Below are 14,193 nucleotides of genomic sequence, written 5' to 3' on the forward strand. Positions count from 1 at the left end.
TATTTCCCTCAAAACATATACGGTCAAAGATCTACTTAAATTGGTAACGGATGATAGCTCAAATAGTATAATTTTTTTATCGTTATTTAAAAGTCAAAAAAATATTTAATTAATTTTAATATTTTTTACACTAACATAATTTGTGGGAACAAATATATGAAAGTATATATATATATATATATATATATATATATATATATATATATATACCCCATTAAAAAGTTATATTTACTCTCATATTACAAAATTATTTATTAAATTTTAGGTCAAACTATTTTAAAGATTTTGCTAACCTATATTATAAGGGCACATTTTAAAAACACCATAAAAAAAGGTTTGACAAAAAATTATTGAATTTTTTTTTTTACATTTTCAACCTAACAAATATACTAAGAATTTATAATTTATTATTATTATACTTATAACATATTCTCTTAGGATACAAGTTAGCTAATTTTATATATAAATTTTTAGAACTAAATTTTAACATATTATTAATGTAAAATAAATTTATACGTGCATCTAATTTTATAATGTTATGTCATAAAAAATAATTGTTTATTATATTGATTGTGTGAATAATTATTCAAAAATATAAAGTATAAAGTAACTAAACAATTGTATAAAATATTTTACACCGTCAATATATCAAAGTTAAACTTTAATTTATATCTAAAAGTATAAAACAAAAGTATATATTAAATTAATTTTAAAAAACAAAATACTACTATAGCATTATAAATTAACAAATTTATTTAGTTGAAGTTTATATTCTGAAGTTTTTTTACTTAACTTTATTATTATTATTATTATTATTATTATTATTATTATTATTATTATTATTATTATATACATTTAATTTATAAACTTTGAATTAATTACTACTTTATTAATTATTTATTAATATATCATTATTAATAATGAATAAATAGCTAAATACAAAATTGTTTAATATTTAATATTTTTATATTATTTATTTCTATATACTTTTGATATGTTTATATATTTTTTTGGGTAAAAAACTGAAATGAGCCAAGTAGAGCTCAAATTTACCTAAATCAGCCAAATGAAAAATCAGTACATGAATCAACCAGGACGAATTACTATATAATTCGAATCAATATGATTCGAATTTGATTTGAACGTAATTCGAATCAATATGATTCGAATTACTAGGAACGCCCAAAATCAATGAAGTTCGAAACAAGTTGTTTCGAATTACAACTATAGAATTCGAATTAAGTTAATTCGAATTACTATGAAGGCACATTGTTAAGTAATTCGAATCAAGTTGATTCGAATTACTAGGCTAGGTGGTGACATTAGATAATTCGAAACATATAGATTCGAATTATATATATATAGTGCGAGCCAGGGCTATATATATAAGGTGTGAACTCATGTTGCTCTCAACAAAGAGGGGAGATGGCTAGTGAGGAGAGTTTCCTAGTTCTGGTACATTACAGAGGGTCCGTTAAGAGAAAAACCCGGTCCGGCGTTAAGTTCACTGATAAGGATCCCCTATGTATTATCGTGACGCCGACAACCACCTACGATGCACTTGTTAGCTCTGTGCTGGAGAAGCTGGGTCTTGAAGGCGTTAAAAGGGTGAAGAAGTTTTTCTACCGCATTCCATGCGGCAAGACGATAATGATCTGCAGGCCTCAGGATTTGGTGCTAGAGATACCGAGGGGTCTGCCGGTATGAACGAGTTCCAGGTTGGCCAACAATTTCAAGATAAAGATGAGGCGCTGTTGAGTGTGAAGACGTACAGTATCCGTCGAGGGGTCCAGTACAAGGTCGTTGAGTCTGACTATCGCAGATATGTGGAAAAGTGTTCTGAGTTTGGGAATGGGTGCACATGGCTAATTCGGTTGAGTCTCCGACAGCGGAAGGGTATCTGGGAAGTGAAGCGATACAATGGACCGCATACATGTCTTGCCAGCTCCATCTCCAGCGACCATAGGAGTCTGGACTACCATGTCATATCCACCTTCGTTATGCCGATGGTTAGGGCTGATGCAGGTGTGAACATCAAGGTGCTCCAAAATGCCACGGCCGCACACTTTGGGTTCAGGCCTACGTACAGGAGGGTATGGATGGCGAAGCAGAAGGCCGTTGCCGTGATATATGGGGACTGGGAGGAGTCGTACAACGAGCTCCCTAGGTGGGTTTTAGGAGTACAGCTGACGATGCCTGGCACTGTAGCCGTCCTCAGGACTTGCCCTGTTCGAGTTGGGGGACAGCTTGACGATTCTCAGGTTTATTTTCATAGGCTGTTCTGGACTTTCCCCCCTTGTATCCAGGCATTCCGTCATTGCAAGCCTTTGGTGAGTATTGATGGCACCCATTTATATGGGAAGTATGGGGGAACACTGCTAGTCGCCATTGCACAAGACGGAAACTCGAACATCCTACCCGTGGCATTTGCACTAGTTGAGGGTGAGAATGCTGAGTCGTGGTCTTTCTTTCTTTCCCACCTCCGTGAGCACGTGACACCTCAGCCGGGTCTGTTAGTTATTTCAGATAGGCACAACGGCATAAAGGCAGCCCTCGAGGCTCCGGATGGGGGATGGCTACCGCCTGCTGCGTACCGGGCTTTCTGCATTCGACACGTTGCAGCGAATTTTGCCTTGACCTTCAAGGGAAAAGATGCCCGGAGGCTTCTTGTTAACGCCGCATATGCCAAGACCGAGGTGGAGTTCGACTACTGGTTTGACATTCTGCGCTCTGAGAATCCGGCAATGTGTGACTGGGCGAACCGAATCGAGAAGTCGTTGTGGACACAGCACTGTGATGAGGGTCGGAGATTCGGGCACATGACGACCAATATTTCGGAGTGTGTCAACTCAATCCTGAAGGGGGTTAGAAACCTCCCTGTATGCTCCCTGGTGAAGGCCACATACGGAAGGCTTGCTGAGCTATTTGTCCGTAAGGGGAGGGAGGCCGAGGCTCAGATGGGTACTGGACAACAATTCAGTCAATACCTAGTAAAGTGTATCGAGGCCAACCTGAGAACAGCCCGGCATTTCACGGTTACTCTTTACGACAGAGACAACTCGGAGTACACTGTTGCTGAGACGACTCCGACAGGCTCATTCTCTCTTGGTACGTACAGGGTCTCATTAGGGTCTAAGACCTGTGATTGTGGATACTTCCAAGCACTTCATTTTCCCTGTCCGCATGCACTGGCATGCTGTGCTTATTCACGGCTTACATGGCAGCCTTACGTGCACGAGGTATACCGGCTTAGCTCCGTTTTCGGCGTCTATCAGATGGTATTTGCCCCTCCCATACCGGAGGGTTTCTGGCCACCTTATGCCGGGCCTACAGTTATACCGGATCCGAGTATGAGGCGTGCGAGGGAGGGTCGTCCTAGATCCACAAGAATTCGAACCAACATGGATGAAGCAGATCCGAACCGGCCAAAGAGATGTGGCCTCTGCAGGCAGCCAGGACACACCAGGCGTAGTTGTCCACAAGCCGCAGGCCCAAGCGGGACTGCTAGTAATCAGTAGGCGATTTGCTATGTATGTGTTTCTTTGTTATTGTAGTAGCACTTGTCCTGTATTTCTTTATAACTTTTAATGAATTACTATTTGTATGGAACAACTTTGCTTCGTTTGTTTAATGAAACTTGATACTGGTAGCAAATATTTCTGTTTAAAGTCTTTTACATCATTGAAATTTATAACTAGAACAAACAATATAATACCGCGGTAAAAGGATAACGAATAAGGTAACATGAAACTATAAATCATAACATAAAAGTATAATACATCGACGTAAATGAGACTTCATAACATAAACTCAAATAACATAATAAGAAAGTACATATCATAACAACTATAACAAACCAATGAAGTACAAAATATAAAAAAGACAACAAGATGTAAACCAATATCCATCAATCATCTAAACAGGTGCGATCCACTGCCGCAACGGCGTGGCACCCGTGTCCGGTAGCCCCTACGAATAAGTGGCTCCTCATCTTCAATCGACTCGTCGCTGTCATCAGGTACTGGCTGTCTCGGGGTCGTAGGCGGTACATGGACGAGTCTGGATGAGGACGGGCCGGCAACGGAGTGTGAGCCAATACTCTGTGCCGATGCTGGGGTCCCACCCATGGCAAAAGGATGCGCTGGAACTACCGTGGCAGGCTCATTCAGATCAACGTCTAGTGGTGCCTGTGTCCCTGTCGTATGAACCCGTCCGGAAGCAGCCTCATCCTCCTGCATGATGGTCCGGATATCCTCAAGGAAATGTGGTCCACCAAACTCGTGCACAATGCCATCACTAGCAAGTAAGTCTCCAAACATCGAACCAGGACTAACCCATGGAGTACTATCCTGAAGGGTATGATCATCACTGGGAACACCTACGAAGTAATCTCCAAGACCTCCACCACCAAGCCCAGCATCAATGTGACTCGTGGGGTCTCCCATACCGGCTCCAGGGAACCCACCATCATGCCCGCCCTGAGGTGCCCTAGGAACTCCCGCAACATCACCTCCCCCAGGCATCTGCGCACCATGTCTAGCAGCACCCACCCTCCTCCTGCCTCCTCGACCACGACCTCTCCCCACACCCCTAACTGGGTCATCTCCGGCATCCATAGCCTGATCTACCCAGTTCCACTCACGCTGGCTACGACGTGTCCCAACTCGTGCTCTCCTCTCAATGCGACGTCTGTCAGGAACATCCTCTACCCGGTCCATGTCTGGAAGTCGGCCAGCACCCCTCTGCGTCGCCTCATCTGGAATAGGAACACCTCTCGGATCCCCCAATAACATCTCCGGCGATAAAAACCTCTTCCCGTGCTGATACCACCATGTCAAGAACTCATGTGACGGACCAGGGTCGGGCACGATGTCAAACTGTAGAATATAATCAGCACGCTCCTGCCAGTAAAGATGCCAATCGGGGTACTGTGCCGGGAACCAACGGTCACCTCCTCTCCCGTCCTTCGACATCAGGAAGTCGATGTTCAGGGCGGGAGACGGTATGGGCTGAACGCCCCCAAACTGAGGTAAAACTCTGTCAACCTGATGCCACTCGACAACCGCAAAATAAATCAGGGCCGTCCTGCATCGCCACAACATCGTATGGCGAGGCTCCAACACCTCAGGATGAACAACCTGGATGACGTCCACTCCGCTATACGGCATCCATACAAACTGCAAAAATCAAAATCAAATCATTTGTACTTTCAGTTAAGTGATATAAAGTGAAACACTGACGTTAGATACGGAGAAGTTCTGCTTACATACCTGCCGAGGCTGTAGCAAGTCGATCTGCATGCGAGCCATCTGTACCCGAGGTCCCTTGTTGCTAATCCCAGGGTTGTAACCAGACCATCTGCGTACAAGAAAACAGAAGAATATAACAGAAGAATATAGGGGATAATTACAAAATAAGAACAAGAAGAATATGTACTACAAAACAATAACGGTACCTCGATGCAAGGGGCCAGCTGATCTCATCGTACCCAGATGGTCTAAGTGTAGGAAACCGCCAGAAAATCCACGACTGTAGTAACTGTAACGGGCCAGCTAACTTAACCACATGTCTGTTGGCGACTCGGCACATGCACCTGTACAGCCATGCTAGTGCCGCCGACGCCCAACTATAGCGACCCATCTCCTCAAGCCGAGCAACATATGGTAGCCATCTGATGTGTATACGATTGCCGGACTTGTCGGCAAACAGCTGCGTACCCAGTAACATCATGATGTACGCCCGGGCAAATCGCCTAACCGTCTCCTCATCTGCCCCATCTGGACACTCCCCAAATGTCTCCTGAAACCAGGTGCAGTTGACTGCGAATTTCTGCACCTGGTTCTCCGGCGGTAAAACACCGAGCAACTCCTGGAACCACTGCCAAGCAGGTCGCCCACCCTCAATGTAAATGTGGAAGTCCGTAAGGCAACCACTAACATAATCTCCGTCGACTGGCAACCCCAGCTGGTATGCGACGTCCTGAAGCGTGATAGTGCACTCTCCAAACGGCATGTGGAAGGTGTGCGTCTCAGGCCGCCACCTCTCGACGAATGCGCTGACTAGGGGCTCGTCTAGTCGGAACCATCTGTCGTTGAGTCTCGCAAGATGGTAAAGTCCCGCCATCTGCAAGTACGGGACATACCTCTCATCAAGACGCATCCCCTGTTGCCGCCTAACACTGGATATGCAACGACGAGGCTGCCCATTACATAAAACGCATAATCAGAACAGATGCACAAACCACTAACATAAGAAAAACCATTAACAAAACCATTCACAAAACCAATAACAAAAACCATCAACGGTAAACCGCTAACAAAAACTATTAACAAAAACCATTAACAAAAACCATCAACTAAAACCATTAACAATAAACCGCTAAAACAAAACCATTCACAAAAACCATTAACAAAAACCATCAACAATAAACCATTAACAAAAACTATTAACAAAAACCATTAACAAAAACCATCATCTAAAACCATTAACAATAAACCGCTAAAACAAAACCATTCACAAAAACCATTAACAAAAACCATCAACAATAAACCATTACCAAATACCATTAACAAAAACCATCAACAATAAACCGCTAAAACAAAATCATTAACAAAAACCATCAACAAATACCACTACCCTACACTAATTTCCTAAACCACTATCCAAAAACCATTTACAATAAACCGCTAAAACAAAACCATTAACAAAAACCATCAACAAAAACCACTACCCTACACTACGTTCCTAAACCACTATCCTAAACCACTAACAGTAACATAAACCATTCTAAAAAACCATTAACAAATACCATTATCATAAACCGCTTTCATAAACCACTAACCTCGTCGTTGATAACACCGGCGATATGAGCTACTCCATCCAGACGATAAAGCCTTCCCGGATCGTCCCCCATCGACAGAAATAGCCGCTCTGGTCAAGCTCGTACTGAACGCTGGTCTTTTTCTCTGGGATTTGGTGGGGTTGGAGAATGAGAAAGTGAATCGAATGAACTTGGTTCGAACTCCTTTTATAGCCGATTTCCTTGTAATTCGAATCAACTTGATTCGAATTACTATGCAAGCCCGTTTTCACCTAATTCGAATCGAATTGATTCGAACTCCTCTAACATTCGCTTCTCCTAGTAATTCGAATTAACTTAATTCGAATTCTATAGTTCTAATTCGAAACAAGTTGTTTCGAACTTCATTAGTTTTGGGCATTCCTAGTAATTCGAATCATATTGATTCGAACTACGTTCAAATCAAATTCGAATCATATTGATTCGAATTATATAGAAATTCGTCCTGGTTGATTCATGTATTGATTTTTCATTTGGCTGATTTAGGTAAATTTGAGCTCTCCTTGGCTCATTTCAGTTTTTTACCCTATTTTTTTTGTTATTTTTATATATTACATGTTTATCTTTACGACTTAAAATTTTTGAATTTATCATCGCACCTAAAAGCAAGAACAGATCTAGTTTATACTTTATACGTGGTGGGCGCAAATGCTCCACTAATATTTAAAAAAATGTATGAAAGTACATATATATAAATATATATGTATTCCATTAAAAAATTATATTTAATACCTCCATATTTAAAAAAAATACCTATTAAAATTTGTATTAAAATATTTTAAGAATTTTGTTAGCCTATACTATAAGAGCACATTTTAAAATATCATAAAAAAAGGTTTAATAAAAAATTGTTGAATTATTTTTACCTTTTTAACATATTAAATATATTAAAAATTTAAAATTTTTTATTATTATACTCTTAACATATTTTTTTGAGATATAAGTTAGCTAATTTTTTTACAGAAAAGCTCTACATCCATGTAAAAATTAGATAGATGTTATCAAAGTCCCTTCCACTCCACGCCCCCCACACACTCGTTTGTGTACACGCGCCTAATATAACGTATATAACCTAATCCTTATTTTGCATGATCAACCTTTCTCAACGTAAACCTTTCCATACAACGATAACCTTCTTCTTCTTCAACCTAATTAAATTCATTGCTCTCCTTTATTCGTGTTTTTCTTCTCTGCATTATCGATTTGGATTGACTTTAACGTAATTACCTTCGTCGTTCATCTTCTTCTTTGTTTTCTTCTTCGATCTGCACTTCTGAATTGAAACAATGAATGAATCAACTTCAAATCAGTTGAATGAGTGAGATTTGGATAATTCTTCTGAAACGTATCAATTTGATGAGGTTTGGACTATTGAATTTTGAATCTAATTCAATGGAATGAAATTGCTAATTTTATTTGAAGTGAATTGAATGGATTGATGTGATCTATATCTGAATTGAATTGAATTGAATTGATAATATGTAATTGTGAGTGTGAGTAACTGTGACTAACTGTGAGTAATTGTGAGTAACTTTTTGGTTTGGTTAGTACTAAAGAGTTGATTCACCATGTGCATGTGTTCGGTTTGGTAAGCAGAAATGAGTCTAAAAAAATTAGACGAATATATTCTGTTTTGTTCCCTAAGTACTATATAATTGTTTCACTGTAATTAAGATTTCGGTTCACCATGCATACCAGCTATGTTGTGGATGAAAAATTTGTCCCAAAGGTGTGAATGATTTTTAAGACACTAGAAGAAGCTGGAAAGTTCTACAAACATTATTCCAAACTTGTTGATTTTTCTACCAAAATAAGAAACAAGACTTGGGACGAAGACAAAATTAAGAATAAACTAATTGTATGCTCCAGAGAGGGGAGGTGGAAATCTATCTCCAACTTTGAAGACATACCCTTCAGTTGGGTTAAATTGTTTAGCCAGAATTTACGTACACATAATGAAGGATATTGGTCTTTGGACAATTTTCAAAGTTGTTTTGAATCACTCACATCCTTGTTGTGCAGACCAGGCCGAGATGCTCAAACAACACAGGGAGCTTAGCATGTTCGTGTGTCGCACCATCGAAACCCACGAGGAAGCCGGAATCAGACCAAGCAAAACTTACCAATCATTTGTGGCAGCCACCGTGAACTAGGTTTTATAGAAAAAGACGTCAGGAATTACATCACAAGGGAAGTACGAAATATTTCTGAAGAAGACGATGCCAAAGAATTTGGGAAGTACCTAGTTAGAATGAAAGAGAAGAACCAAAATTTCTTCTTTGAGCTCAACCTTGAAGGCGATCACTGCATTAAACATGCATTCTGGGCTAATGCAAGTAGCAGGGCTGCATTTGATTATTTCAGAGACGTGGTTTTATTTGACACCACCTATAACACAAACAGGTATTCAGTTCTTTCAAACATATTTTGGGTGTTCAGTGAGTGTATATATTTCGGTTCACCACCTTGTGGTTGTTATTTATGCAGGTACAATTTGGTTTTAGATTCTTTTGTTGGCGTGAATCACCACGGCCAGTCGACACTTCTTGGATGCGCGCTAATGAAAAATGAGGACATCCAATCATTTAAATGGCTATTTGAGTATTGGCTACGTTGCATGGGAGGGAAGGCACCAAAAGGTATTCTTACCGATCAATGCGCATCGATTCAAAGGGCAATTGAGCTGTGCATGCCAACAATAATTCACCGCTGGTGCATCTGGTACATTATGAAGAAGATTCCAAGCAAATAAAATGGCTACAAGGGACACAACAAAATTGAACAAGAGATAAGTCATGTTGTTTGGAACTCGTACACAAAAGAAGCATTTGATAGAAACTGGATCGATTTTCTTAGAAAGTACGGCCTTGGAGGCAACAAGTGGCTTTCAGGTAATTGAGATTTCAATTCCAATTTTTTTATGCTCATATCTTTTTTTCTCAAAGCATGCACTATTTTCGATTCACCAGACCTTATAGTTTCGATTTGGTATGCAGAGCTATACGATGATCGCCATATATGGATTCCGGTTTACTTGGATCACCACTTTTGGGTTGGGATGAGAAGCACGCAAAGGATTGAGAGTATGCATTCATTTTTCAACAAGTTCATCACACGGAATAGCTCCTTGAGACAATTTGTGAAGCAATATGACAATTGCCTAGCAAGCAGAGAGCAAGCAGAGAGAGAATTCGATGCTGCAGATTTTCATACCGTGATACCGTGTACATCAAAATCAACAATAGAGGCACAGTTTCAGCATGTATATACCCATGAGAAGTTCAAGGAATTTCAAACTCAATTCAGAGGTAAAGTGAAATGTATCACAAGATCAATGCATTCCACCCTAGGTTTCATAACATATGAAGTAATAGAGCAGGTTTCCAACTCCACATTCAATAAGTTTGTCGTCACCTACGACGTAGTATCACGAGATGTAAAGTGTCATTGCTTGCTGTTTGAGTTTAGGGACATATTGTGCCGTCATTCCCTAAGTGTCCTAAGCTTTGAGCGAGTGGATAACGTGGCACCGAAATACATATTGGAACGTTGGAGCAAGAACATAAAGAGAAGGCATACACACATTAAGAACAGCCAAGATGAACCTCTACTGGAGCCAAGAAGTAAGAGATTTGACGAATTGGTGTTTCAGTCACACAATATATGTGAATTTGCATCTGAGTCTGAAGAGTTGACCGGAATTTTGCACCGAGCATTTGACAAGGTCATGGCGGAGATGGAAGAATATCAAGGGAGAAGCAAAGAAAAAAGTTTGTTAACCCACGAAGAAACGACATTAAGCAATGTGAATGACCTTCAAAGCCCACCTCGTGTCAAAACAAGAGGTCGGCTCAAGAACAGACTTGGATCAAACCTGGAAAAAAAGATCTCAAATCTCATGAAGAAAAAGAAAAAGACATCTCCAAGCGAGGTAAAATTGACTTGCTTTTGATTAGTTAAAGTTCAAATGTTCATTTTGCTAATACACAATTATGTCTTTTGTAGTTGAACCTTTTAGACTCCGAATCACCGATTCAGTCAAGCTCAACTCTTTACAATACACTAGATATGAATTATCCAAGAGAGGATTGTACATGTTTTAGTTTTTATTAATGTAAATTTTTGTTCACCCATGAGTAAATTTCGGTTCACCATGGTTATAGCATGTTTAATTTCTGAATGTTGATTGTCTTTAATGAATAGTCACTTTTTTTGTGAAATTCTATATTGATATATGCAGTTTTTTTATTCGTCTAGTGTATTAAATTCTAAGTTGAATAATTAGAATTTTTTTTGGTTCATTGTTCAGAGTTCAGAGTTCAGGGTTTAGGGTTTAGGGTTTAGGGTTTAAGGTTTAGGATTTAGGGTTTAGGATTTAGGGTTTTAGGGTTTAGAGTTTATGGGTTCAGGGTTTAGTGTATTTCAAACTTTCGATTCGCCCCGTGTATTAATTTTGGTTCACCATATTCATGGTTGAGGGTTTAAGGTTTAGGGGTCTAGGATTTAGGGTTCAGGGTTTTAGGGGTTTAGGGTTTATGGTAGGGTTCAGGGTTTAGGGTTTAGGGTTTAGCATTCAAGTTCAGAGTTCAGAGTTCAAGGTTCGGGTTTAGGGTTTAGGGTTTAGCGTTCAGGGTTCAGAGTTCAGAGTTCAGGATTCAAGTTCAGGGTTTAGGGTTTAGATTTTAGGGTGTAGGGTTTAGGGTTTAGGTTTTAGGGTTTTAGGGATTTAGGGTTTATGGCTTCAGGGTTCAGTGTTCAGGGTTTTGGTTTTAGTGTTTATGGTTTAAGGTTTAGAGTTCAGTGTTTAGGGGTTCAGGTGTTTTTACCTTTTAGTTTGCCCAGTATATTAATTTTGGTTCACTATGTTCTTTTGGAGTTCGAATGTATTGGTAAATACGGTGATTGCAATCACTGAGAACCTGAAATAAAACAGTAGCCAGACAGTTCCAACATATATATAAATTAACATCTCAGATGAGTAATCCATTTTGAATCAAATATAAATATTAACAATTTATACATACGTTGATATTAAGAATAGATATATACATTAACATTGACATATATACATTTGAAAGAAGCATTGTTTGCTTTTTTAACAAGTTAAACAAAATATATACAACTACTATATGCATTTTTTGATACATACATTGACATATATACATTTGAAGTAAGCATTTTTTGCTTTTTAAACAAATTAAACAAAATATTGTTAATTACAACTATTATATGCTATTTACTATCTAAATCGCCAGATATGTATTTACAATAAGGGATGGAGGGGAAAGCAAATGGCTTGGAGAGTCTTATTGCTTCAGATTCCCAAATCACTTGGTCTCTGATTTTGATCATTTCATGAAACAGAAGATTTGGACTATATTGGTATCTGAACTCATCAATATCTTTCTACATTTCAATTGAAATGAATTAGTTACATAAGAAATGAACCCAAATGAAATAAGAACAATATCATTTAAAGCCCTAATCATACTGTAAAAATGCAATCACAATAACCCTAAACCCTGAACACATTAAATAACAACAAATTTCATTCAAAGCCTTAGTTATACTGTAAAAATGCAATCACAGTAAACCTAAACCCTAAACAAATTAAAACGAGACCATCGAACCGAAAAACATTCACTTGGTGAATCAAAATTATAAGAGCCACTGAACTGAAAATTGTTTATGTGGTGAATAAATGGTGATCAAATTTTAATCAACAAGAATAGTATTTCTGCATGGAAAAGAACTATTGAATAGAGTAACAACCAACTTCAAAGCTCTAGTTACAATATCAACTTAACTGAATGAAATAAGAAAAGAAAGAAGTTTATTAATTTAGAAAGTACTTACTTGTGTCCAAGCTTTATATTTATATCTCTTCTCGCTTTTTATTTTTTGTGGATCTATTATTTCAAGCCATTTCATCACGTATATTCCACAATCATAGCTAAGCAAGAATTGAGTATAATACGATCAATAGTATATAAAATAAAACACATTAAAAATAGCACTATAGAAGAGAAAGATTCTTACTTTGTACGTTGACCATTCAATTGGATATACTATGTTTCCTCTCCCAGTCCATCCTCTATTAAAGGTTCCGCCCCAGCGTACACCCTCATCTGGGAAATTATTAAACCCTTAAAGAGAAAAAAAAGTAAATAAACAGAACCAACAATAGTGAACCAAACTCCTCTCATGTACAGAATAATTTGAATAATTTACAAGAAAATAACTTACAACAAATTTGTTTAGTTGCTTTCTCGAATCAGGTATATTTTCTGGCTCCTTGTTGATAGGGTCAAAGACATATAATTTCTTTTTGTTTACATCAGCAATCCACAACCACCAATGCCCTCCATTGCAAATTGGGACAAATAGCTGAAGTTTTAGAAAATTATAGAATGTTTTAGTCGAAACAATAGCAAACAAGAGAATTATCAAAGAATTTTTAGATATTACAACTTACAAATGGATGCGATGCAAGTTTCCTTTTGTCAAGAAACTGGCGGTGGTGGGCATGCTGCTCAATATCAAACCTGTAGGCTTTGTTTGTCCTCTTATCAGTGTAATTCACGCCATGTGTTCCCAACATAAAATTCTGCAATGAACATCAGTTAAATCACATTTCCACCGAACCGAACACAAATCATATGCTGAATAAAATGTGAAAAATATTCAATCATCAAGAGAAAAGTTTTCTTAATGCAAAAAAACTCAACAGAAGACATAAGAATCAGGTGAACCAATATTAACATTCTGACCGAACCGAAAAGTAATCAGCAGTGAATAAGAAATTTAGCTTACTGACGTTAGGATTTTTGCTAGTAAAGAATTTTGTAAAAATATAGTCGCGTTGTGAGTATAGATTCTAAACCAACAGAAAATCCCTTCGTACAAATGTTTTGGTTGTCACAAGTAACAAAACCCAATAAATTTATAAACTAAAGTATTCAAACCTCGGGTCGTCTTCTCAAGGAATTGCAGGGAAGTATGATTATTATTGGTTATGGAAAAAACAGTGTTTGGGTTTGAAAAAGGTTTTAAGCAAGAGAAATAGATTGCAAGAATTAATAAATTAATAACTAATAAAACTCTTGACAAGGTATGAAAACTGGAAGTCCTATCCCAGTTATCCTTATCAATTGTGATGAGAATTGAATTTTTCTCCCACTAAGTCAACCTCTAACTATGAAGGTAAGTCAAGTGGATGAAATAATTTTGATTCCTCAGGTCCTAGTCTTTCCTTAGAAAAGGCTAGAGTTATTGGAACTCGAGTTAATTTCTGAAGAATTCCAATTTTCAGTCAACAATGAGTTTGACAACTC

The 14,193-nt window shown here is 38.2% G+C and overlaps 2 protein-coding genes across 2 annotated transcripts; both read left to right on the top strand.

The window, feature by feature from the left end:
* Positions 1 to 1,634: 1,634 nt before the first annotated feature.
* Positions 1,635 to 3,518, top strand: LOC112794661 (uncharacterized). Its single transcript, XM_025836647.1, has one exon. It carries the CDS (start codon positions 1,635 to 1,637, stop codon positions 3,516 to 3,518), a length of 1,884 nt encoding a protein of 627 aa, XP_025692432.1.
* Positions 3,519 to 9,110: 5,592 nt separating this feature from the next.
* On the top strand, positions 9,111 to 11,116 carry LOC112794663 (protein FAR-RED ELONGATED HYPOCOTYL 3-like). Its single transcript, XM_025836648.1, has 5 exons — positions 9,111 to 9,262; positions 9,347 to 9,498; positions 9,856 to 10,790; positions 10,865 to 10,949; positions 11,100 to 11,116. Exons 1-5 carry the CDS (start codon positions 9,111 to 9,113, stop codon positions 11,114 to 11,116), a joined length of 1,341 nt encoding a protein of 446 aa, XP_025692433.1.
* Positions 11,117 to 14,193: the final 3,077 nt, after the last annotated feature.

Source organism: Arachis hypogaea, chromosome 4 (genome assembly GCF_003086295.3).
Source record: "Arachis hypogaea cultivar Tifrunner chromosome 4, arahy.Tifrunner.gnm2.J5K5, whole genome shotgun sequence".
NCBI lineage: Eukaryota > Viridiplantae > Streptophyta > Magnoliopsida > Fabales > Fabaceae > Arachis > Arachis hypogaea.

What these genes read in the sequence shown, in the direction of transcription:
- LOC112794661 (XM_025836647.1), top strand. Translation starts at nt 1,635, where the DNA reads ATGCGGCAAGACGATAATGATCTGCAGGCCTCAGGATTTGGTGCTAGA.
- LOC112794663 (XM_025836648.1), top strand. Translation starts at nt 9,111, where the DNA reads ATGAAAGAGAAGAACCAAAATTTCTTCTTTGAGCTCAACCTTGAAGGC. An exon ending in GGGAGGGAAGGCACCAAAAG is followed by an intron (nt 9,499 to 9,855) that starts GTATTCTTACCG and finishes TTTGGTATGCAG; the next exon opens with AGCTATACGATGATCGCCAT. An exon ending in AAAAGACATCTCCAAGCGAG is followed by an intron (nt 10,791 to 10,864) that starts GTAAAATTGACT and finishes TGTCTTTTGTAG; the next exon opens with TTGAACCTTTTAGACTCCGA.